General features: G+C 37.3%; 1 protein-coding gene across 2 annotated transcripts; it reads left to right on the forward strand.

Annotated features, from left to right (window-relative positions):
* The first annotated feature begins 25 nt into the window (after window positions 1-25).
* Window positions 26-22353, forward strand: DNAAF10 (dynein axonemal assembly factor 10). Of its 2 annotated transcripts, XM_074332080.2 has the most exons (8): window positions 28-307; window positions 7609-7709; window positions 9781-9911; window positions 11986-12087; window positions 14872-14987; window positions 15792-15926; window positions 18663-18760; window positions 21406-22353. In XM_074332080.2, the coding sequence occupies exons 1-8, from the start codon at window positions 125-127 to the stop codon at window positions 21611-21613; spliced, it is 1074 nt and encodes a 357-aa protein (XP_074188181.1). In that variant the 5' UTR covers window positions 28-124; the 3' UTR covers window positions 21614-22353. The 2 variants fall into 2 exon arrangements, with proteins under 2 accessions (XP_074188182.1, XP_074188181.1); XM_074332081.2 differs by lacking the exon at window positions 11986-12087 and having other exon boundaries at window positions 26-307.
* The last annotated feature ends 3725 nt before the right edge of the window (window positions 22354-26078 follow it).

Here is a 26078-nt window from a genome sequence, read left to right on the forward strand (position 1 = left end):
GTCAGGGGGCGAGTACGGCAAGTGGGAAGGACAAACTGTCATTACTGTTTGGAGTCTGGTTTCCAGGTTAGTGTTTTGTCAGGGTCTGAGTGTGTCAGTCGGAGGAGGCGAAGTCGGCTGCACTATGTCGGCCTTTGAGAAGCCTCAGATCATCGCCCATATCCAGAAGGGCCTCAACTACACGGTATTTGACTGTAAGTGGGTGCCCTGCAGCGCCAAATTTGTGACCATGGGCAACTTCGCACGGGGTACCGGCGTCATTCAGCTGTACGAGATCCAGCACGGGGACCTAAAGCTGCTTCGGGAGGTGGGTTCCGGGTCGAGACTGCCCAGTTCCAGGATCTGGGAGTGCCGTTGGCGGCGAGTGCGGATCTTGGGGGTCTGCATTTCTTTTTGGCAAAGTTTTCGTTCAGGGTCCCCTAAAAGCACAGCTTGAGCTGCGCAGGAGTAGCGGAGATGACTGCAGATTGAGGAATAACTTCGACGTAAAATGCTTACGTTGGAGTCTTGAATTCTCCGAGGGCTTGTGCATCGGCGCCCTGCCGGCCCTTTCCTTCACCCACTTCCACAATCTAGAGCGAAATCCCTGGAAGTGACGTTCCGACTTCGGGTCTAAATTCGAGGCCCTTCTGGGCAGTGCGCAGTTTGTGGAGAGTCTGTCAATAAGGCCCCTGTTAGTAAAAGGCTTCTTCATACAGGCAGAGCCAAAGCAGGCACCGGGATGCCTGCGGTGTAATTGGAGGAGACAACCTAACATTCATTCTTTCAACAAGTATCAGTTGATTGACGGGTGTTCCCAGGCGTGTGAATGACAATGTCTCCGATCTCATGGAGTTGTCTAGTGGGAGAAAGTATCAGTTAAATAATGACACTAACGATGCATAAATACAAACCAAGGTGAACTCTAGCGTAAAGGAACACGGTTCTATGAGAGTAAAACCAGATTTGAGATAAGTGGAAACTAACTAGGCCAAACTAGGAGCAGAGGAGGAGGTTTCCAGAGGAAACAGCATATGCGGAAGCTCAGCGGTGGGAGAGACGTTATTTTCTGAAACAGGAGTGGTAAGCAGGGACCAGCGTTGCAAGACTGTAAATCATTTAAAGATTTATGCCTTTTTTCTAAGAAAAATGGGACATCACTGAAGGGCTGTAAGCAGGGTGTGGCAAGCCCAGATTTACGAGTTTTGTAGAGATTACTTGTGAAAACTTGAAAGTAGTGATACTAACTAACATTTTTATACCAATTTACAGTTTTAAAAAAGCCTTGATTTGGGTTCCCTTAAAAAAAAAAAAATTGTCATACTCAAATGTTTAGGGTTGTAATAGACTACAGGGAAGGTTGACAACTCCAGGGATCAAAAGCTATGGAGAGAATCTGCTTGGAGGACTAAGGGATTAAACAATTTCGATAATAAGGTTTAGATTAGGCGGTATGTAAGGCCCCAGTCCACTTTAATTTTCTCTGAGTGCCAAGTTTCTTGTTCAGTTTATCTTCTCTATTCAGGCACTCCACTCTGAATAAACATGGCTTGTTCTTTTCTACCTTTTGTTGTATCCCCCAGTCACATGTTGCTATTTAAAGGTCCAGTTCAGATTTTTTGATTTATGAAGTCCCTTGCTGATCCCCACACAACCTAACTTTTCTTACATTACATTCCTATGGTACTTACTATCTGTGCCTGAAATACAGAGGGTGCCAAAAAAAAATGTATGCACATTTTAACAAAGGGAAAAACTATTAAAATTGTCATGCTCAATATATATCGATAACAAAAGATGAATACAAGTCACATTTGACTTCTGCAATTACCAGAGGTGCTCAAAGTGGTTACCATCAGCATAATTTTAATACGGTTTTTTCCTTTCTTAAAATGTATATACATTTTTTTGGCACCCTCTCTATATCATTCTGTTCCATTTATCGCTAATTACCATATTTTGCTGTGTATAATGTAGTCCCCGCGTATAATGTGCACCTATCCTTTTGGCCCAAACTTTCAGGGAAAAAAACCTTTTGTTTTAATTTTTTTAATTCAAATTTTTATTTGTTTACATTTAGATACTTGTTTTTTGTATTATAAAGGAATTTTAGCATTTATTTTTAAACATATTACGGTACAAGAAATTTTATGTAACAATCACAAAACACAAGAACAGATACAAAGTACAAAAAAATTTATGTACCGGTAACAAATTTATGATATTTACGCATTGTAGAAGGCTAAGAACTCTTCATCGTTGCAAGTTCGTGGTAAGTTCAACAAAACTGATTATCGTATTCCAGGGTACAGGTATTATTTTGCATACAGATATCGTTATTGATTTCTAGAATTACACTTTTAACTCATAAGCAGAAATAAAAGAATTAAAAACATTTATATAGATGCGGAATTAGTACTACCCGTATATAACATGCATCCTTGTTTTTCCCTCACAAATTTGGGCAAAAAAGTGTGCATTATACACAGCAAAATATGGTAGATTGTAAGCTCCTGGAGAGTAAGGAAGATGTCATTCTTTAGTGTGGTATATAAGGAGCAGTCACTCAATAAATTGCTTGTTAAAAGAATGAGTAAATGTATGTCTGTAAAAGAATATAACTTGGGAAATTTAAATATTGGTTTATTGATCATTCGATTGGGGTCAGGGGTTTGAACAGATGGGAAATATTAGAATAGCAGAAAGAAACTTAAAGGTGAAGTATTAGGAACAAATACCAATCAAAGCTCAACCAAAGAGCATCTACAGACTTGTAACTTCTCTTTTACAAAACGATCATTTGTGTACATTTCAGGAATATACTTGTTCATAAAGTAAAATAGTGCTCTTTGTCTTTTGTAGAGATTCTGGAGGATTCTCATGCATTTTAAAAATAATTTGGCCTTTTAAACAAAAATCATGTGTTAATGATAGAACATTTTAAAAATAGATGTAGGAAAAGAAGAAAATTAATAATCACCCATAATCGCAATCCTAATAGTAACTACATTTTGTATTTACACGTATATCCTTTGGGACTTCTTTTTTCTACCATATGCTACCTGTTGAGAACCTATTATTTCAGGGTACTACGTTAAAGGACAAAAGGTATTTGAAAGGTGAGTCCCTTCTCCTAAACAGCTTACTGTCTAAAGAACGGATAAAACAAAAGTAAAAACACTTTTAATAACTTACATTGTATTTGGTTGTGATGATACCATGAAAAAGAATATGTATAGGTTAAGTACAAGCTCAGTGATTCCCAGCTCTCACTGTGCATCAGGGTGGCCTGAATGTGTATTATTGCCGTTGTTGTTTTGTATGTGTGTTTTAAAATACTCATGCCTTCATGCCGCCCTCCAGAAATTCTGATGCACTGGGACTCTTGCATCTAGATTAGAGTGAGGCCTGTACATCTGTACAGTATTTTTTACATTTCAGCCAGGCGATTCTAGTGAGTACCAAGGCTGACTACCATTGAGCTAGGTGAATTATGTATGTATTAAAATATTAGAAAATGTACTTGGCTCTGTCATTGTGGAACCACCCCAATCATGTGCCCCAAAACCCGTGCATCCAAAATGAAAAGGAGGGAAGCACACGGACCTTTGTTGATGTCTTTCTTATCTTGTTACTAAGAGGATAGATAGGGAATGAGGTCAGGGCCTGCATGCATAGTTGAACAGTTTGTTGCATCACACACAGGTGTGTGGCCAAGCGTTCAGTGAGAGCTGAAATCCATCTCTTTCTCATCGAGCCTTACCCATGTGAGACTTCACTAGCCCAGAAAGGGCACCTTTTTTTTCGAATGGGCACAAAGGACTAGGGGTTCGTCCTGAAAAATGGAATCATAGTTGGGGATGTTTACATTTAAAAAACTTATAGTCTAATAGAATTCTGCATTTTTAGCCTGTGTGCCACTGAATTTTCTGCTTGTTAGCATTTGGTTGACTAAACCTTTGAAAGTTAATTAAGTAGTGCCAGGGTGTGGAGGAGGAAATACTGACAGGCTGTACTAGACCCACCCCCAGACAGAACAAAAATAGCTCTCCCAGGAATTATCGATCATGGGCTTCTTTAATCATGTTAACTTATTGTAGCAAAGAGAACCAACAGTTAGTCACATGTGACAACCATGGATGGTAATTTTAAATATCATATAGCAAAAGTTAATACATACTAAATTTCACTGTGGAACAAATTTCACAAAATAGATCTTTTTTTTTAATAACAGTTTTCTAGCAAGAAATATTTTAAGCAACCAGTGAATTCTTTTCGTCTTTTTTTCTTGTTTTTTTTTTGCAAAGGTAAAATATTTAACGGGGGCAGGGAGGGAGCCCTTTTATCAATTATAAAAAATTACCTCACTCCAATGTCCTCTCTTAATTTAGCTGCTATTATGGTTTCCATGAATGGCTGATGAAAGAGATAACACCCCCTGCTTTTCTAAGTCCACCTGTCAGCATAGCTCAGCCCATCTGAGCAAAGCGAAGGTCCTCGTTGCAGTGCAGTTGAGATATTTATGTGATTGAGTTTATTTGTTAGTATGTTTATATATTTTGAGTTTAATTTGATTCTTGTACAGCATACCACTAGTATCTATAAATGTCCATGTTTCTTTGATATAAGGAGAAAAGAGAACATGAAGGAAACATAAATACCATATATTTATATCTTGTGAAGATATGAATGAAGCTAAAAACCAAAGAACGCAAATCTGAAAGTACATTTAATTCACGCCTGTATCATTTACCTCACCAATCCGTTTCCGGGTTGGTTGGAACATTTCTTTGGTACTCTAGTGACTCTCAGGTTTGCAGAATGGGGGCTGTATAATAAAATGTTTCCTTAATTGATTTATGCGTAGGCCTGGAGGTAGCCTAGTTTCATAGAAAAGCTTGGACTCTACCTGGTTCTAGGAACATTGGGCAAGTCTCTTAGTCCTGTGAACCTGTTTCCTCATCTGGAGAGGGTGTTCCAGATGCTTAGTTTGCAGTTGAGTGTGTTCGAAAGAGAAGGAATGGTCTAGTCTTGAAAACATCTACAACAGTATGTGACATACAGGTGTTCAATATATGGATGCTATTTTCATTATTGTATATGAATGGTGCCAGAAAGCATACAGTATGTCACATGAAAATATGGTGGCGCAGTGGGAACGTGAACCCTGTCAGTGGTTTCTCTTTCCCCAGCACTAGGACAGAGATTAATAGATGTTCGTTTATACTTTCTGTCAGCGAATGTTGAGCTCGTACTAGGTATTGAACAAATTGGACAAGGTCCCAGTCTAATGGTACTCATTCTAGAAAGGGAAGAGGTAGATAATTGAATAAATAAAATGATTTTGTTGATAAGATTAAACAGGGCAAGTGACAGTGATATAGGAGTTCCTCTTCAGATTGGAGGGGCGGGGAAGGCCTCTTAGAGGAGGTGGCATTTAAACTGAAATCTGAATTGGAGGAAGACGGGAGAGCAGTGGGAACAGTAAATGCAAACATCCTGCGGTAGAAAGGACTTTGGTGTGTCTGAAGTACAAAATGAAAGCGGCAGGTGTGACTGGAGTGGGGCAGAAGGGGAGAAGCAGGAAACCAGGTGAGCGAGACCGGCAAGGCCAGATGTCAGTGGCCTTGTGTATTTTGTACACCGTGGGCCTTGGTTCCACTCCTGTGAGTCAGTGCCTTTAAATGTAGGTACATTTTATTTCATCCCATTATATTTGCAATAAAGACCCACTTTTAGAATGTGTGCAGTGACAAATGTGAAACTATCTGGTAACCTCTCGTGTAATAGAGAGGTTCTCAGTTTGGTTTCTTCTAGGATAGGAATTCTCAGATGTGTTCTGGTGTCAGAACATCTGGACCTCGTGGTGCCTGTTTATGAAACACCATGAAGTATTGGAATAGTTCCATCTCTGCACAAGGAAGCATTTTTCCAGTAGGAAAATCTGACTATATCACAAGAAGTAACCATACATAAAATTGTTTATCCTCATTTCTAGGTTTTCTTACTGGTATTCATTTGCTAGTATTTTCTAACAGACAAGCTGAAAACATGATTGAAGTAAAACTGAAATTTGAGGGGGAAAAAATCAGTTTGTTTGTTTAACTTATGTTGGCACCGGAAGATCAGTATGTTCCCTGAGCATGGTTTGAGATTCTCTATTCCAAAGATAGGCAAAAGTTAGGTAAAGGAGGCAAGTTTGTGCTTCCCACGTTTTTACTCCCAGTAATAAAATCTTAGAAGAACTGTGTGCTGATGTAGGCACTGAAAAATAGAAGTTACATTTTACCTCTTCCATGGCCTAAGAAGAATAGAAGCCCCTTCAGAGGCTCCAGGTGAAAGGAGAGGAATTTGGGGAAGCAGAATACTTTAGCTGGCAGAAGAGAAGAAACGGGTGACCAGTCTTCTCAGGCCTTCTCTGAGAAGAATTTTCCCATAGAGTTATATTAATATATGATGCAAGTTCCCTCTCAGCTCCTAATCCTGAGTCCCTAGAACCATATTCTTGCCATCAGAGCCCACCTGCTTTCTTACCTGAGAGGTCTGTCTTCACCTTCACCCCATGGCAGCCATTATCCATGACTGAGAGCTGGGGGAGACCCAGGCTCAGTGTGAGACAAGTGGGATGGAGGGAGTCGCTGTGTTATCAGTTGGCATGAGCTGGAACTTGGAATTAGTTTAACTGTAGAGATGGTGTCCTAACAGGGTTAGATGCAATATCACTATTAATGTATTATTTCAGCTACTTTTGAGGGAAGGGGAAGGTAGGGAGGACATAAGTGATGTGGAAACTGTCAGCTTTGTTAAATTGACAAAAATTTTGATTCTCTGTGTTGCCCCATTGTAAGATATTCTTCTTCATAAAATTGGAAAAATAACTGAAATAAATGAATATCAATCAGTGAATAACTGATGCTGTCTGGGACCACCTATGCATTACAAAAGTTTAACATTCTGCAGTTCTGTGCATCTCATTCATGTGGTCTTTTACAACCATGTTATTGTAAATGACTGATTTTGTTTACTGGACAATTCCAAGGCGACTGTGAATGCTTTATTTTATACCTGGTTACATACTGACTGCTAATTTTTCCAGATGCCAAACCATGAAAAAACTCAACAAGCTGGGAGTTTCCAAAGCTTTGTACCATATAATGATATCTTTTGAAAGGGTCGCACAGAGAATAGGACGTAAACATTCTCAGTTTATAGGGTTCTGCGGGGAAAACTCGAAGAGACACATAAACATTTTTGTTCTTGTAGCCATCTGGAAAGAATAATGTCTTCATCATGTTCTCATTTCTACTGAAGATCTTAAAGAAGAATACCACATTATGCTGAAATTTTCACATTTACAAACCAATGGAGAATGGTAGACATTCAGCTTTCGGATGTCTCATTACTGAGATGAGAGGAAAGGCAAAATTAAAACTCACTCTTTTTGACAGTTATATACTTCTAAACTACTGAAAAATGACTAAAGGAAAAGCATGACAATTTTTATTGGAAAACATTTTAATTGCATTTTATGTTATGTGCCTCATTTAAATCCCATAAAAGAGCCATAAATATTGTGGATTATAAATAGCTGCTTACATAAATAATGTATCCTCTCTCCCTTCTGTCAAGATTGAAAAGGCCAAACCCATTAAATGTGGAACATTTGGTGCAACATCTTTGCAGCAGAGATATTTAGCTACTGGAGATTTTGCTGGAAACCTTCAGATATGGTAAGATTAATCACTATTAAGACACGAGATAAGCAATTTATATGATAGTCTTGTTACTCTTCCTCTGAAAAAGAGAATTCTGATTTTTCTTTTAGCTATTTCACAAATTGTTACCAATATTTATTGCCACAAATACTGTTTGGTGCTAGCATTTAATACCTTGTGTTTGTAAATAAAGGGCTGTTCCCCTCCACCTTGAAGGATACAATATATGAAAAAGTACATTATAACACGGAGAAATATTAGATTATTAATTGTTTACATTTCAGCAAGACATTTGGCATTACAGAATAATACACTCAATTTTTGTCTGTTTTCATTTTTTAATGTAGAACTCCCAATTCATTTAAAAATTTTTAAATGTGTTAACTAACATTGAAGCATAACCTTTTAGGATCACATCTGTTGAGCAAATCAAGATAAACCTGTTTTTGAATGAGCAAAATTACAATTGTGCCAAATGCTTTTAATTTTAATGTTTTACCTAGAGTTATTTCCTCATATTTAAATTAGAGTTGAATGAATTCAAATTTCTCTGTAATTACTTTTCAGGAATATCTCTTAATCATCTAAGTTACACCTAAGTTAATATTCTAGAGAGAAACTCTTCACTACCTCATATTTTGTAATGTGACCTTTCTTGATTCTCACTTGGAATCTACTATTTTGTAATTAAATTACTTGGACCTATTTATTTGTTGTAGAATCATAATATAAAATAGAATGAAGCTATTTTAATTTACCCTTGCTGTAGCTACTTAATAATTAAGTTAGCAGTTATTAGAATGCATTTGTTCTTACATGCTGTGTCATATACCTTCAAAGAAATTGAGAAAGACCAGTCTGAATGTTATTTTTTAAAATATATATATATATTTCAATACAAGAATATGCAACAAATTATCTTCCTAATAAATTCTTAGTATAGAACAGGTATTACCAACTTATTTTCATTGATAAGTCTTATAATTTCACATTTTAAAAAGTAATGTTTTAAAGTCTGTAAAAATAGCAAAAGTTGCTTTTTTTTTTTAAGTAGAACCTCTGTTCTGTTTAGTCTCTTGATTCTTTCACGATAATGCTACAAAGATAAACATTATCTCTAAACTAGGCTGAACTATCTCAAATTTGAAAAGTGAGATTTTACTAATCTTGGCTCATTAATAAATTGGGATTGCATTTCATGAAAAACTACATTCACTCTTTTTTTAAAGCATAAGTTGTTGAGAACTGACTTGTTAAAGAGAAACGTGGATAGAAGGAAGCTCCAGTAGAAAAGCAAAAGAAGGGGGAAGTGCAGGAAAAGGAATGAATGAACATAACCTCCTTGAGCCATTCATCACCCAGCCGTCTAGTGTACACTCAAGCACACACAGTTATAGGAGTTATAGGTACTTCCCTGCATTCCTTTCCCTTAAATAACCTACAATTAGACAAACTTCAGCCAGTTTGACTATAATATTTGTGACCAACATGATGATGCACTGAAAAATACATAACTAGATGAAAATCAGTATGGAATTCAGTGAGAAAATAAAACATTATAAAGGGAGAAATGTGTACAAAGTAAACACTACTCATATTCCTTAGAAGGTCTCAAGACGACACTATCAAGGGCTCCTTTGGAAACATTCTAAATCACTTTGAATTTCCTCTACATTTAAAGCAGTGATGATCAGACTTCGGTCAGCAGAGCGTCAGCAGGTTTGGGGCCCCATCCAAGAGCTCCTCATTCATTGTGTCTGGAGAGGAGCCCGTGAATCTGCATTTATTCATAAGCACACTTCGTAATTCGTGTGCAGAGGTCCTAGATAGATCATTTTTGAGGAACACTTAAGTAAAGTGGGCTCAGGAGTTCAAATTCCAAGGCGAATGGTGACCGTTCTCATTGAGAGCTTAAAAGATGTTAAAGCGGAGAGAAGAAATGGGAAGTATATGTGTAAATTGCCTTCATAGCAAAACCCTTGTTTTTAAACAAAAATCTAACCATGGCATGCATTCTTAAATTTTAGTAGTGGATTAAATGTTTGGGACATGTGGTGTAAGTAAGAAGCTATCTTCTGTTGTTTAGGAATTTGGAAGCTCCAGAGATCCCAGTGTATTCTGTAAAGGGCCATAAAGAAATTATAAATACTATAGATGGTGTAGGTGGACTAGGAATTGGAGAAGGAGCACCTGAAATTGTGACTGGCAGCCGAGATGGTAAGTCAAAGTATTTTAACTTTTTTTCAAAAGATAAATCTCTATACAACAGTATATCCTCTATCTGGAAATCCTTTTTGGTAAGTAAGCTTGACCCCCTAAATCTGGCAATCTACTTTTTTAATAGGCAAGTTTGATTGCATGTCCCTAAATTGTTTCAGACTTTGGGGTATTTTGAGATAGAGGCATAGCACTTACTATTTTAGCTTTGAGCCACTTCAACTACTAACAACCATCATTTCCTGTGAACCTTGAAGGATTTAAAAAATTTTTATAGGTGTTTGAGGCAGCTGATGATGCAATGTGGGTGGCAGCTTTTCATTTTCTTTTTTTAAAAAGCCTTCATAGCAAAACTTGTGAAAATTGTACTTGTGAAAATTGTCATATCAACAGCTGGTTGAACACTGAAGTTCTGTGACCCTTCTGCTGAGCATTGTAGAAACCCCCAAGGGCACCAACTCTGCTTTTCCACTCTACAGTCACTAACAGCGACAGGTCTTAAAAGAAAAGTGACATGGAATTTTCTAATAGTTACCCAAGAGCGACTGTGTTTTAGAAATCAAGTATTTTTTCCAATTCTGAAAACAGTATGTAATATAGAAGAAAAAATAACATTCAGTCTACCACACTAGCATAACTAGTATTTTGTTTTCCTTTCCGGTCTTGTGTACAATTTTGTATAGTTATTAGTTGTGAATATGATTTTCTATCTTACTTTTTTCATTTATGTTTTGTCGTATGTAGATGTTGCTGTTTCCATATGGTTTTCCCAATTATCATTTTAACGACTATGTAACATTCCACCCTATGGGTGTGTCCGAGTGTCCTTAACCATGCCTGTCAATAAGCATTCAGTTTGCCTTACATTTCTTGTTTATTGCTTTGGGAGAGTGACTTAAAAATAATGAAGAAATGTGTATCATCATGTATATAACTCTTTTGGAATACATGTATTTTGTGGTTTTTAAAATTTACTGTCAAACTTTCCAAAGTACCTATTACCTTAATCAACTACTATAGATGAGGTAGGTTTCCAGTGTACGCTACCAGCATTTACTTTTCCCCCCCTAATTTTATAGATAAAAGTGGTACTCCATTCCAACTTGTGTTAACTTCTTTCTATATTTGTTTACTAGTTAATTTTGCTTTGTAAATTTTCTGTGTTCTTAGCTCATTTAACCATTGAGAAATTAATATGAATTTTATCAATTGTGTGAACCCTGTAGAGTAATACAAATCTCTTGTCACATTTGCAGGAAATTTTTTTCTCCTTAAAGCAGCCTTGATAGTGACCAATTTTATTTTATCCTTGGTGATAAATCTAGTAAAATTGCGCCCCTTTTCCTGCACTTATTATCCCTTTTAAGGACTTTTTTATACCCTTTTCCTACTCTTTTTCAGAAACCTACGCTTTAGCCATTTTATTACATGCATTTGTATTTCTCACGAGCAGTGACATCACTTAGTAGTCCTGTAATTTGCATTAAAATGAGGAAGTGGAAATTAAATTGAGAAGAATTATTCCTTAATTTTATTTAATATTTCCCTCTTCTCTATTGCCACAGGGAAACTCAACTTAATTGTATATGAAATAGTATTCTAAAACCTCGTATAAGAAATCAGAGATGTAAAAATTAGTTTATCATTAGTGTAAGAAAAATACCAACGATTATATGGATAGTAAGGAAAAAATTAAAATGGCACTGGTATTACTCTAAATAAATAATACATTAGTTTTAGGCTTAAGCAAAGAAAATAAAGCATGATTTGAATTACGTAACGTGTGTTTGCCTTGTCAGTCATATCTTATCAATAACTTAGAAACAGTTGGCTTTTCTGTGTCTCTATTAATTTGGAAATTTAAATCAGACAGTAACATATGGGCTATATCTCTGCTATTAAGTACAACTTACCCACTTAGAAGTCAGAAAATTTTTCGGAAGTGAATATTTTTCAGATGTTATGATGTCTAGTATCATATCACGGTGTTTCCAGGAAGCCATACGAAGAGAATACAGAAATGAATGTCATGATTCACTCTTGAGTTTTGCCAACTCACTTTTATTCATGACAGGAACTGTGAAGGTGTGGGACCCAAGGCAGAAAGGTGATCCTGTTGCTAATATGGAACCTGTACAAGGAGAAAACAAGCGAGACTGTTGGACAGTGGCATTTGGTAAATTACTGAAGAACTCTTAGATTTGCGGTATCGGATGGTAAAAGGCACAGTGCTTCAAGAAAGCCCCGGTAGTCTCCTTCTAGTCTGTTCTGTGGGTTATTCTGACAGTTCATTGAGGCAACTAGACGGTGGTTAACGTCAGGCTCTGGGGCCTGGGTTTCAATCCTCATGCTGCTGCTTATTGTCTGTGTGGCCTGGGGCAAGCGCTTCAGCGTCTCTGTTTTTTGGTTGCCTCGTTTATAAAATGGAGGTAATAATGGAGTTTAGATAATAGTGTGGTTATGAGGAGTCAGTGAGTTAGTACCCTTAGAAGTGTACTTAATTATGAAGTGCTCAAAAATATTTGCTATTATTATGTACTTCTGTTTAGCTAGATACTACTGACCTAGTTTAGAGCCAAATGCCCTTAATGGAGCTAAGGAGAGCCTCGGAGGCGAGTGGTAACCTAACAAATGTTATATTGTAGTCTACACAGTGTATATATATTTTCTAGAAAATAGTTATGCCATTACAAAATTATTTCTTATAAATTTGATAACCCTGTTCCTCTTTTTTATCTACTTAAAATGAATATTGATTTTGTAGGACAAATTGATGTTTGCCCTTGTGTCTCTTGCTGAGCACCACAATTAAAATAATTTTTGCTAATAAGGGATATGGGCCATATTTCGGTTTGAACCTCTATTTTCTTTCCCCCGTTTCTTAGTATAATCCTGTGTAGATAACAGACATTAAAAGTGGGATTTGACAATATATGTGAACTGTTCAACTTTTTATTTATAATTGGACTTATTTAAATAGAGGAAGAAAGTTTTAGACTTCTAATTTAAAAAATAAGTTATCGTATGGGAATTACTATGTGTGTATATATTATGAACAATTATATAAACTTAAGACACACACTTGGGGAGAAATTTCAGGATTAGTATTTAGAATCCTCATCTGAAAATTGATATAATAATTAAAAACTAATTACCATTGCATCCATTAAAGTCTTTTCATCATTGATCTAAGGGAGATAAGTACAATTTTAAATATAGGACATTAAGTTTTAAAAAACTTCATTGATTTGACAGTTTTTTATAAATGCCATGTAGGTGCAAAGCTGTGGGCGTATAAAGGCGAAACAGACTCATATTCTAGCCTCAAGCACTTTATAGTTTAGTAAAGAGGACATGATAGCTACATAAATTATAGTACAGGGTGGAAGTGATGAAAGGTCACGAGAGGCAGAAGGAATCCCAAGGTGACTGGGGGGTGAGGGGTGGGGGGTCATTTTGACCTCAGACCAAGGATGTATAGAAATAGAACCACTGAAATTGGAAGGAAATTTCAAGCATAAAGGAACACCTTGAAAAGTGCCCAAGAAAGAATGTAGAAGGAAATACTGTAATGGTCGGAATAGCTATAAAGATGGCTTAGGGACTTGGCCAGAGGTGTTTAGATGGTCTGGAGGCAGTGGTGAACCTTTGAAGGTTTTTGCAAGGTTGAGATAAGATCAGAACTTGAGGAAAATTAACATTGTGTTGTGTAGTGGGGAGAGAGATGAGTGGCAGAGGGAATATGAGTTCTGAAACTCTGCAATATTCCAGGAAAGACATAGTTTAGAAGCAATGAGAAAGAGGCAGAAGGAATTTATTCAAAAGATAATATTGTGGCAAAATAAATAGAGTTTGACAATTTTTTGGAGATGAGGAACAAGGGAAAGGATTATGTCCAAGGTGACTGGATTTTGAGGCTGATTGTGGGGTGAATGACATTATTAATTGAAAAAGTTCCACAAAAGCTGTGATGGTTTGTACAGGAAGATGGTGAGGTCAGTTTTGGACATCCTGAGTTTAAGACGCTGCTGTATCATCTAGGTGGCACCCAGGGCTGGAGTTTATGAGAAAGAGGCCTTTGGAGGTAGTAGAGAACAAAAGCACTGGGATGAGGTGCCCAGATAGCCTGGCACAGTTACATGGGCCTCCTCGCCATGCTTTCCTCAGCAGGAGGTACTCCAGAAAACAGTCTTTGCTACCAAGCAGGATGCATCTCACTACAGATTATAAACTTGCTTCAGGTGTGATCATCCATACAACTAAACATAGATCCCAGTGTGCTATAACTTATGTCAGGTTTCCTTGCAAAGAGGAGATAATAGCAGAGCAACATTTTCAAAATAAATAAGTTTTACAGTAGTTTCTATTTGCATTCAAATAAAGTTACTGCCAAAGAAAGCAATGGAAGGGGGATCAAATATATGGTGATGGAAGGAGAACTGACTCTGGGTGGTGAACACACAATGGGATTTATAGATGATGTATTACAGAATTGTACACCTGAAATCTATGTAACTTTACTAACAATTGTCACCCCAATAAACTTAAAAAAAAAGTAGGTGAAATAAACCTATCTTAAAAAAAAAAAAAAAAGAAAGAAAGAAAGCAATGGAGGCGTAGCTGTATTTATTCTAAATACCAAACCCTACTATGTTTACACTATGGTTGTTGGCCTTAAAGTTTTCACATATATAGTATAGAGAGAACATTTGCTTTCAACTCAGAATCTAATAAACACTTTCACATATCCCTTTAGTGTAGCATGAACTTTAAAAAAAAAAAAATCAGATACCAAATTTATAATCTTCGTGTTCTGTTAGGATTGATAACATGAGATTCTGCCCATTGTGATTTTAAAAATCTGATTTCGTACAAGTTATGTGTGTAGTTTCATAAGATTATTTCAGCAGCCTTCAGATGAGCATTTATTAGGGCCTGACACATGTGTCTTGACTTCCAGGCAATGCTTATAATCAAGAGGAACGTGTTGTTTGTGCTGGCTATGACAACGGGGATATCAAACTGTTTGATCTCAGAAATATGTCATTGCGGTGGGAGACCAACATCAAAAATGGGGTAATGCACATCTGGATTCTTTTCAGTTTCGCTGAGTGTGTTTTCCTCTGCCTCTGAACCATGGCAAAAGGAAAGCTCCTCCCATAACTCATCTCAGTCCAACCTGTCTGTCTATGAGTGGTTCTAAACCTTTTGGGGCCATAGAGCCCTTTGGGATCTAATGAAAATCATAGAACTTCTCTTGGGAAGTGAACACACACCCAGATGTGGGATGACAATGGCGGGTGAGTCACCACACCCTGAGGCCCGTCCGGGGACCCCTGTGGGCCATGCATTGTGATACCAAAATAAGAAAGTGAAAGGACTTTTTCTGCTAATATTAGAAAGCCAGAAATAGTAATAGCCTTCCCAGGTACTTTCAGATTTTTAGTTTCTGAGTTGTATGCCTTTAGTAAAGAATGGGGTTTCCTCCTGTTTTCTAAAGTCGGCCTTGACTTAACTGTGTACAGTAATTATGTAATAACTGTGAAAAATTACATTATGGCTTTCCAAATGTATCTGATAGGGGAACTCAAGATGGTTTTGATCTTATTAACCAAGAAGGAATTTTTTTATGGTTTAAAAGTATTTGATGAATTAGTTCAGAAGACAAAATTATTGTTGAAATGCTTTCACACGAGCTGATAACTTTAAAGTTGTTTTACTTAGTTTAAAAGCACCTCCTGAATAATAATCAATAATAAATATTCTCTATTTTCAGGTATGCAGCTTGGAGTTTGACAGAAAAGATATAAGTATGTTGTTTTACTTAGTTTAAAAGCACCTCCTGAATAATAATCAATAATAAATATTCTCTATTTTCAGGTATGCAGCTTGGAGTTTGACAGAAAAGATATAAGTATGAATAAGTTAGTAGCTACATCTCTGGAAGGAAAGTTTCATGTTTTTGACATGAGAACACAGCACCCCACCAAAGGTTTTGCTTCTGTTTCTGAAAAGGTAAATATGAGGGAAATGTCTTTCTGTGAAGAGGAATGTTCATAACTTGTTTTAGACTAAGAAAGAGACTTAGTCACCAGGGTTCCTTCCAGGTCTTTATGTGAAGGGAGCTATTTTTAATATATTCTTGTGGGATCTTGACAAGTTTTTCTCTGCAAAGAGTACTTTCCAAAAGTTCTTCAGAGACTTCTTGATTATAATAAAGGCCTCAGTTGACTAGGTATCTTATTTTGTGGTTTAGGAGCAATCACAGGAAAACTAGCTGATGTTAGGAATTCGATCAACAAAAGCTGGCTTTGTGTTTCCTAATAAATATTTAATATCTGTATTAATACCTAATTATATACTTTTAGGTCCATATCAACATATACCTTTCTATAGTACTAATTATATACTTTTCAAAATATATCAACATATATATGTATATGATATAAATCATCACATTTTATTTTATATTCCAGTTTGCTATATTAAATGAAATTATGTAAGTGCTAATCTGTGTGATTAGTACATAGTAGATGCTCAAAATTTTATGTATTCATTTATTCATTCATACATGCATGCATACATACATACATACATACCGTGTTTCCCCAAAAGTAAGACCTAGCCGGACAATCAGCTCTAATGCGTCTTTTGGAGCAAAAATTAATATAAGACCCTGTCTTATATAAGACCCGGTATTATATTATATTAATATTATTATATTATTTATATTATATTATATATTATATTATAAGACCTGGCGTTATATTATAGTAAAATAAGACCAGATCTTATAGTAAAATAAGACTGGGTCTTATATTAATTTTTGCTCCAAAAGACACATTAGAGCTGATTGTCCGGCTAGGTCTTATTTTCGGGGAAACATGGTACATACTTTGCCTCAGTCCAAATAGTATTTGAGGTAGCTTAGAAAGAAACATATGGTATTACAATATTAGAAAAATAGATGAAGAAAGCAGGGCAAAGGGAAAATATTGGTTAAAAAAAATGTGATGTCTGGAGTAGGGAATTACATAAAATTCATGCTGAACCATCCTGTCCTTTGCAAGAGATGGATTGGAAATGTGATTCTGAGCTTCCTGGAGTATAAAAATAAAGAAAGATCAGTTAGAGATTTGTAGTTTCTATGAGATTGGAATATGTAAGTTGTTCAGGAAATAAAACTTCACTCCTTTGCTCCCTCTACCCTGGATTCAGTGGTACTTCTCAAACATTCCTATTTTGTCTTATTTTATTATTACACTAATGATGGCTATTGCATGTAAATTACTATCACTTCCTGATGAACTAAATTCTTAACAAGGTAACTATATACATTGTAATATTGTTTTGCTTTTGTCATTCCAGAATATATTAAGTATCAACAATATAAAGCACTTTACTAAATTGTTCTATAGACAATTGCAACATATTTCTCATTATCTGTAAATTATATTGTCCTCTCCAAAGTTTTTTTGTTACATTTAGTTAATCTGTCAAATAAATAACTGGTGTATTTACAGAGGTCATTTTCCCTCTTGCTTTTTGTGTTTTTATGAACTTCCAGGAGAAAAAGAGAAGTTTAATCTACAAAACAAAATGTTTTAACACTTGAACCTAATTACTTGAGGACTCTTAACACACTTAAAATGTGTATTTTGAGATAATGTGTATTTATCTGCTAACAGTAATTCTCTTAAAATATTGTTAAAATCAAATGTCATGACTAATCACTCACTAAAATGTGAAGTGTCTTACGTGTGGCTTAGATCAAGTTAGCCAGACTCCTTCTACAACACAGAAGTCTTTCATCCCTCCCTCCCTCGGTCCCTCTTTCTCTCCTCCCCTCTGTCTTTCTCTTTCTCTCTCTCTTTTCTTAAATTCCCCACAGTGAATATAGCACTGCCAGTTTCCCTGAAAATAAGACCGGGTCTTATATTAATTTTTGCTCCAAAAGACACATTAGGGCTTATGTTCAGGGGATGTCATCCTGAAAAATGATGCTAGGGCTTATTTTCCAGTTAGGTCTTATTTTCGGGGAAACACGGTATTAGGCTTGATTTATTGGTGGTTGATAAGGTGCTAACAAGCTGTTAACCTTCATCCAGTTGCCATTTTTATCTTTTGGTTTAATATGACTGATAAGGCCTTGGCTTATTGGGACCATAAACACTGTCTATAAATCCTCATGGTCCTTATTTTTAAGACTAGACAAGCCCAACAGTGTAGATTGAAAATAAGGCTCTGGGAGCTTTAAGTAAAAATTCGTTCTGTATATGGGAACTCTTCTTTCCACTCAGTTTTGCTGTGAACCTAAAACTGCATTAAAAAGTAAAGTTTATTTTTAAAATAATTCAATCTTTTTTTTTTTCGCTTAGGAAGTATATGTGTTTGTATTTTGAGTCTTTTCCTCCTTGGTGAGTTGGAGATATTTAAATGCATAAAATCTATTTGCATTTATGTGATACTCTAAATTTAAATGGACTTTTAATTTGATGACATCATTTTTTTTTAAATCCAGTAGAACTTTGCTTCATAAAGTAATAAAGGAAAACGATGCTTTTCCTAATTTCTGATGGGCTCCTATAAATCTCTAGCCATTTTAAAGAGAAGTGCCAGAAAACACTTTTAATTACTTTTATAACAGTTGAAATTAGAGAAAATTCTTTATTTATAGGGTTTCTATTCTAGGACAGCCAGTGTTTGTCCTATAAACTTATAAACCAGTTGTGTGTCTCTCATCCTGTTTAGGCTCATAAATCTACTGTGTGGCAGGTCCGACACCTGCCACAGAACCGAGAGCTCTTTCTGACAGCGGGGGGTGCCGGCGGCCTTCACCTCTGGAAGTAGTAAGTCTGCCAGCATACACGGCTACTTGTTAAGTCACTTGAGGCTGTAAAGTAGGATTAGATTGAACTAAGTGTTATTTTCTAAGCATTTTTTTTTTTTTTTACCAATCTACTTATTTTACACTTAGTAAATATTAACCATCTTTTGACATTAAATATGTTTGTTATTTTAGTGGTGTCTTCTATGTGGTGGAATAGGCCAGGAGCACTTCTTTTCATAGGTTTGAAATCATGGTTTTTTGCTAGATTTATTTACTTTTTCCTTTAATAGGAAAACTTTCACCAAAGGCTTTTGTGAAATATTGTCATCAGATCAGTAGAACACTATCCCTAGAAGATAAGAAAAAGGTTGGAATTCTTAGTTTTAGGTCCTGATAAGTCACATGACGGAGTTCAGATAACATCCTTGTGATGGAACTAAAATAGAGCCCAGGGCCGCTGATTGGTGTCCAGGAAAAGCCTTGTCCCTGAGTTTGCTTTCTGCACACTGTGGGCAGAGTGAGTGACATGACAGCTTCCCATGCACTGCACTCTGAATGCTAAGGGCCCAACGGTGGCAGATAGGAGCTTAGCTGCTCATTTAAAAGGCCTGGTAAAAATTGGGAGTTAATGGTATTTCCTTCCCTAAATGTCACTTAAGGAAAAAGAACAATACAAGCCATAAATAAATGAAAGATATTTCAAAAAATAAAGTTTAAAAAAATATAGAAGAAAACCACTCTTCTCAGTATTTCTGGGACTTTTACATTTACAAAATACCTCTCTATTTAGTAGCTCCTTGGAGAAGCTAGAAAAGGTTCTGAAACACAGGGCTGCCATTGAAAAGTACTTGTTAAAAAGTATGTACAGAGAGAGCTGACCAAAAACCAAGCGTGACTACTTCAGATCCAAACTACATAGTTTCTGAAACTACATAGTTTCTGAGAATAAAAAGCAGAGGGAAAGTTATGGGGATCCCGGGAGAATGATCACTTCGTAATTCCCCTTTTCCTGGTGCCTTTGCCCATTGTTCTTCCCTGATTCTTCCAGCTCAGACTCCACTCCACAGTGGAAACCATACGCACCACTGACCTACTTGACCAAACTCTTTAGGCTGTTTCCCTGAAGCTCTAGTCCCAGTTTTCTTTGTAATATTCATATGGAGTTGTTTCCGTGTGACACGCGAACACGTTTGCAACTAGAATTTTTTACTATAGTGGGTTTAGTTAGTATCAGTAAAGTTGGGTCTGTATGCAATTAGAAATTTGAATTTACCTCAATCTGAGCATTAATCCTTATCACAGATATCTAGTCTAACCTCCCAGTTGGTTTGGCGTTTTGCTATCAGGTATTACGCCAGAAAAGGAGAACTGATTTAAGTAAAATGATGTTTAGCTTTATTTCCTGTCACCAGTCTCCCTTGATAGTGATACAATTAAATTATAAATATTTATTGAGCACCTACCCAAGAGTTCCTAAGGAAAATCATCTAGTTATTCAGAAATTGTTTTTTGAATGAATGGCCCCCAAGATGCTGATTTTTTAAATATTTGAAACACATACACAGTCTTAAAACTTTAATAGACAATATGGAGGGTTTTTAAAAAAAATCTGTGTTACCTTTTAAATGCTAAATAACTACAGCCTTTGCCGAGAGACATAGAAAAAAAATTCCATAAACTTTTATCCATCTGAATGTTTTATTCCTTTTAATGAAAAGAAGTTGTAGAGTCTGAGAGGAAAAAGAATAGTAGGTATCATCCTGTCACCTCTGTTTCCGCTCTGCTTCTGAGTAGCTTTATGTCTCTGAAACTTTTGTGTTTGTTAACATTTATGAAATACAGGGAGCATCACAGTTGATACCTACCAAGCTTTCAGAGGCCTCCTGAGGCTGGCGCATACCCTTGTATTTCACCAGGAACACATCTCCGTCCGGGAGGGATGTTTCCTTTCCCCTCTCTCAAATCTAGACCAAGTCGTGTATATGAGTTCCTCACCTACAGCTCTTGTTATTTTATAAATTTATGTTTTCAGCTGAAAGAAAATCCAATGTCCTCAGAATTGCTTTTGTCTTTTTTGAAGCGGTGACATTTAGGTCTAAAATCTCCCCCAGCGTGCCTTCCCATAGAAGTGGTACACAAGGGACCTCAGACTTGGAGCTACATATCGGAGCTCTGGGGTTAGAACCCAATGTCTGTCTTCCATTCTGGAAGTGTTTCGATGGGGTTCTGCAAATGTTACTCACAGCTTTTGCCTTTGCGCGTGCTATTTGCCCGTGGCATCTAGCAATCCCAATCTAGAGGAGAATTACAATAAAATATTATCAAGAGCACCAAGTAAATTTATAAAAGATGCTCGATCAACCTAGAACTTACATGTTAAAAAAGAATACACAGACTCATGTTGAATAGAAATGATGTGTAAAGGGTTTTAGTAAAACTCTCTCTTTTTGATGAGATTTTTTTTTTTTTAGGGCTGAGGTTGAGGTTGAAAGAGTGTCTCTTCATGTGCATACAGCTCAACCTTAGAACCATTCTTTAAGTATTTGTCAGTTCTAATAATCAACTGAGAAATGAAAACAGAGTTATTGGAGTATGTGTATAAAAATAAAATGGTGAATGCTAAGATGCACCTGTCTCTTCTGACCATTTGGATCTTGTTTTCAGCGAATACCCTACTCAGCGGTCAAAGAAAGATTCTGAGGGAGTGGAGATGGGAGTTGCGGGGTCAGTCAGCCTTCTGCAGAACGTGACGTTGTCCTCCCAGCCCATTTCCAGTCTGGACTGGAGTCCAGATAAAAGAGGTCTCTGCATCTGTAGTTCATTTGATCAAATGGTAAGAGTGCTGATTATTACAAAACTCCATAAAATTTGATCTGAAGACTTTGGACTTGAGACCTTTCAGCAGAACACTCATAGAATTTAAAATGTGTTGTGCCTTGTCGGACCCTCCTTGAGCAAAGTTGGATTTGCCCGATGGAAAAAGGCCCCCGATGTAAACTTCCAGGCTAGCCTCTCTCTGGGTGTGAAATGCCCAGCAAGCAGTGTGTTCCCGTCACCTGGCCTGTCCCTGGTTTGCTGCTGTACTTTGGGGCACCTCTGTCTCCAGAGCCAGCTCTGCCCCTTTCCCTCCATTTCAAAGAAAAAATTGATACTTGTCTGTATTTAAACATATGTTACACTTGTTCGACATCCTCAACGTTCCATATTTTATAATAACACTTGTGTTGCATTTTAGTATTTACAGGGTTGTGGGAGGCATCGCTGTTCTGGTTTAAAATTTGCCTTGGTAAAACGGCTGTGAAAATTAACCTTCATACATAACACTTTGCGAGATTTCAGTGTCACTAAGTTTCAATACAAGATATTACTTTATAAAATACCAAAGTGGCATAGTCAGACTAGATTTGGGTAACTGGTTTTAGCAGTGCAACTTGTAAAATGAAATACTGTGACTTACAAAGACCTCTTTTTTACTTAAACAAGAGTTGAATTAGTGAGACTTGTGGTTATTGACTATGTATGGTAAGTGATGTTGAGATTATGGGGGTTTTGTAGCCTTAATTTTTGTCAAACTTTTTAATATATTTTATGAATAAATTTCTGTTTTTGAAATCTGTGGTAGCTTTGATTCTTTTCACTTAACAGGAGTAATAAAGCTAACACCATCACTTCTTGTGCTTTATACATGCTTAATAAGTACCTCTTAAGTCACTTTGTTTCTTCAGTGTTCACCATCTCTTAAGCAAAGCTCAGAGAGGTATAAATTTTATCACACTTTCATTAGCTTACCCTCCCTCCTCCATTCAAGAGACAGAGCCACCTACAACATTCGTAATATGTGAAATTCATGTGATTTCAGGGGTTCTTGGAAAATCACTTGTTTGGAATATTAAACACTTCTGTTCTCATCCCATTGGCCATGGTTTGGTCATGTGACTACACCCGCCATTGTGAGGCTGAGAAACATAGACTTTATTCTGTACATATATTAAGTGATATACTTAACTCACATTTGGGAATTCTGGTACTGAGGAAGACAGGGAAATGGATATAAGGAGGCATAAGTGAATTCTGCCAGTGTGACAGAATGGTTCAGCATAAAGTCTCCCATGAGCTAAAAACTAGGAAGTGATCAATTCATGCTTCTTTAGGCTGAATCTGGGTCTTGGCACCCAATTGGCACTTTTGGCTTCTCAGCTATAAATAGTATAGATAAGACACTGTGGAATCACTTGTTTCCCTGCCCTGTTGAATCAGTTTTACTCTCCTTCACGTACAGTCAGTGAAAGTCCTGCCCAGCACAAAATTATGAGAGGGATATTCCCCTTAAAAATGCAAACTGATCTTCTACCCTAAATTTCTTTTCTTGGGAATTTATTTTTACTTAATAATTTGTTTTAAATCCTAAGCACCGGTTCCGTTGAGGGGCAGTCCAAAGACACGTGCAGTAGAACATGAATGGAGCACATTACCTCATGCATCTCTATAAATTCACAAAAGAAACTTGAAGGGAAAACAATGTTTTATGACTCAGTGTGTATTTGTTCCTACTGAAAATGACTTTTGGTGGTGACTTAGATGGATACATTTTGTTACTTATATAGGAAAAATAATTTTTCCCATTAATGTCTTAGGATTGTCCCATACACAAAATGATTTCATCCATTTTCTGCATGAGAACAGCCAAATGGTTTCTGGCAAATACTTAGAGCTTTCGATTATGCCTATGCAAAGGCACTATCAGATGAGCCTCTTTTTTCTTTTCTTTCAGTTTCTCTGTTTTTTATTTTAAATGTTACCATTCCATTATATTTTAAATGTACTGAGTCTAGGGTCCGTGTCACTAAGCACTGTGAGACGTGCCTCTTCACTTGTAGTGAATCGCCTTCCCCTGGAAAGAGGCAGGCTCCTAAGGCTGTGTGTGGGGAATCTCAGGACTTGGTTGTTAACGACAGACCCTGTGATGCACTGCCCCCTTGTGGGAGAATGGGCATTCACACCTTTTATCACAAAAAAAGGGATCTTGCTTTTCAAGTGCAACTGGAAAAACTGCCCTGTTTAATTCCAGCGAGGCACACAAGTCAAACTGGACCTCGAGAAAGATATTATCTTATGTAAATTTCTTCCCAAAATGTGAGTGTGTTTATGAAAAGTAACACTATATACGATAACACTTCAAAAGTTGTATAATTAAAATTTGTATCAAAAGTTGTATAATTAAAAAGTTGTTAATTAAATAAAAGCTTTATTATAGATTCAGCCTTATTTTTAGTGCACCATAAAAGCCGACTTCCAAGAGGAAACATTTGGCTTCTTATAAAGCAAGGCATTTTCTTGTAAAGTAAATAAATAGTATATGACTCTACTTCCCACCACTAATTCATTTTATAAATTCTAATTGTAATATGAAGTAGTATGTCTCAGAGTAAGAACTTCTTTATACCATCATTTTAACTTCCTGCAAACATTCTAGAATTTTCCCCCCACCTTCCTTGCTCCGGATTTGCATGGGATATAGTCATTGTTTTTACAAGCTATTTCTGCACCAACAAGTCAATGAGCAGGAGGCCTCCATCTGCCCACTTTTGGCGCTGTGGACCACACAGCTAAAATAAGCAACACAAATAAACACTGTGGTCAGAGACTCGCAACTCTCCCTCACAGCAGGCTGAAGACACACACTTTCTCCTCGTTTTGTCTTCAACTTTTCTTCTTTATCCCTCAAAAGCTCATACTAGGTCTTTTGTAGCAAACTGGAATGTGGGTTCTGGAAGAGGCCTTTGAATCAGCTGAGCCCAGTCTCCCTTGGAGACAGACTGGTGCTGCATCTTCTGACGCCCTGGTCCATCTCTCTTCTTCCTGCATTGGCCCTAGGAGGCCACTCTGCATTCCATTTCCCCTGAGAAGCAGGGCACCTCTTGGTCTAACCACGCCAAGAACAGATCAGGTGCGCAAACAACACCACCATCAGAGGCGATAAGGATTAGCAAATAAACGACCTGGGAGAAACAGAAGCAGAGGTTTGGTTCTCAGTACCCTACAGATAAACAAGTGTTTGATCTGGGCTGAGCACATCCCTTATCTGGTGAGAGATAACATTCACACTCAGAGGGGATCTGTGCTTGCTGTAAACACATTGGGAACCCTTTGAGTGCTGGCCTGGTCCTCACACCGAGGGCTTAAGGAACAATGGACTAGGGGAAATTATTACAAAACAGATCAGAGAACCCGAAGAATTCCCGGGGTCTTCACACAAGAGTCCTGGTGGCCACAGTCTCTACTCATCCACCAAGGGCCACTGGGGCCTGCTGTAGATTTTCCAAAGCTGCCCAGTAAAGCTTCTTAGGAGAAATGTCACAAGCCTCATTCTTTTTCTCCTTTTCAAAAGGTGGTTGAAGCTGAAGAAAGCATTGAAGAGTGAGACCAGAGGGAAAACCACTAGCATGTCTCTAGACAGACTTGATCAGGATAACATATATAAAGATAATAATGTTGACAACGATAGCAGCTAATATTTCCTGAATACTTACTTTGTGCCAGGCACTATACTAAGTGTTTGTCCTGTATTATATTCTTCAATCCTCACCATAAAACTTTTCAGTACTATTGTTGACATTTGCAAATGAGAAATAGGCTTTAAGAGGTGAAGAGACTTACCCAAAACCCCACTACCAGGAAGCAGGAGATCCAGAAATAGAAACATGGTTTGTCTGTCTCTAGTACTCAAACTCTTAACCTCACCTTTTTTATACATAGGAGGAACCTGTTGGATGCATGTTTTCCCCCATCAATTTCACTACTTTAAGGATATAAGACTTTATTTAAAAATGTTTCACAGTCAATTTGGAGGGATTCTGATGAAATCAGGAGAGAGCAAAGAAGCACTGCAAGGGAAGGCAGGGAGGGGAAACCACCGCTCGTTAGTGGCCTGGTGTGAGCTGGCACGGGTTTCCCTCAGGTCTTCACCACAGCCCTGTTACTGCCTCCCACTGTGGCAGGCAGCAGGCCTCCCCACGCCTACTTGTTCCTCCTTCCTCCGAACCAGAGCTCCATTTTTATCACAGCACATAATAAAGATTACACCTGCCTGCCTCCCTTTCAGCTAGGTGTGGCCACCATGGACCATGAGCTTGGGCCTGTACTCCAGGGAGGTAGAACCAACCTGGAGAGTGAGGAGCCCGATGCCTGATGGGTGGGGGCCACCGGGCCTGCCTGACGCTGTTTCCCTGGACTGCTCTACCTGACAGACACAGGAGCTTGTTTCTTGTTTAAACCAGTGATCACTTGGGAGTTTCTTGTGTATGCATGGATACCTAGTCCTCACTACTTTTTTTCCT

Source organism: Rhinolophus sinicus, chromosome 2 (genome assembly GCF_057876585.1).
Source record: "Rhinolophus sinicus isolate RSI-liver-muscle chromosome 2, RSI-T2T, whole genome shotgun sequence".
Classification (NCBI taxonomy): domain Eukaryota; kingdom Metazoa; phylum Chordata; class Mammalia; order Chiroptera; family Rhinolophidae; genus Rhinolophus; species Rhinolophus sinicus.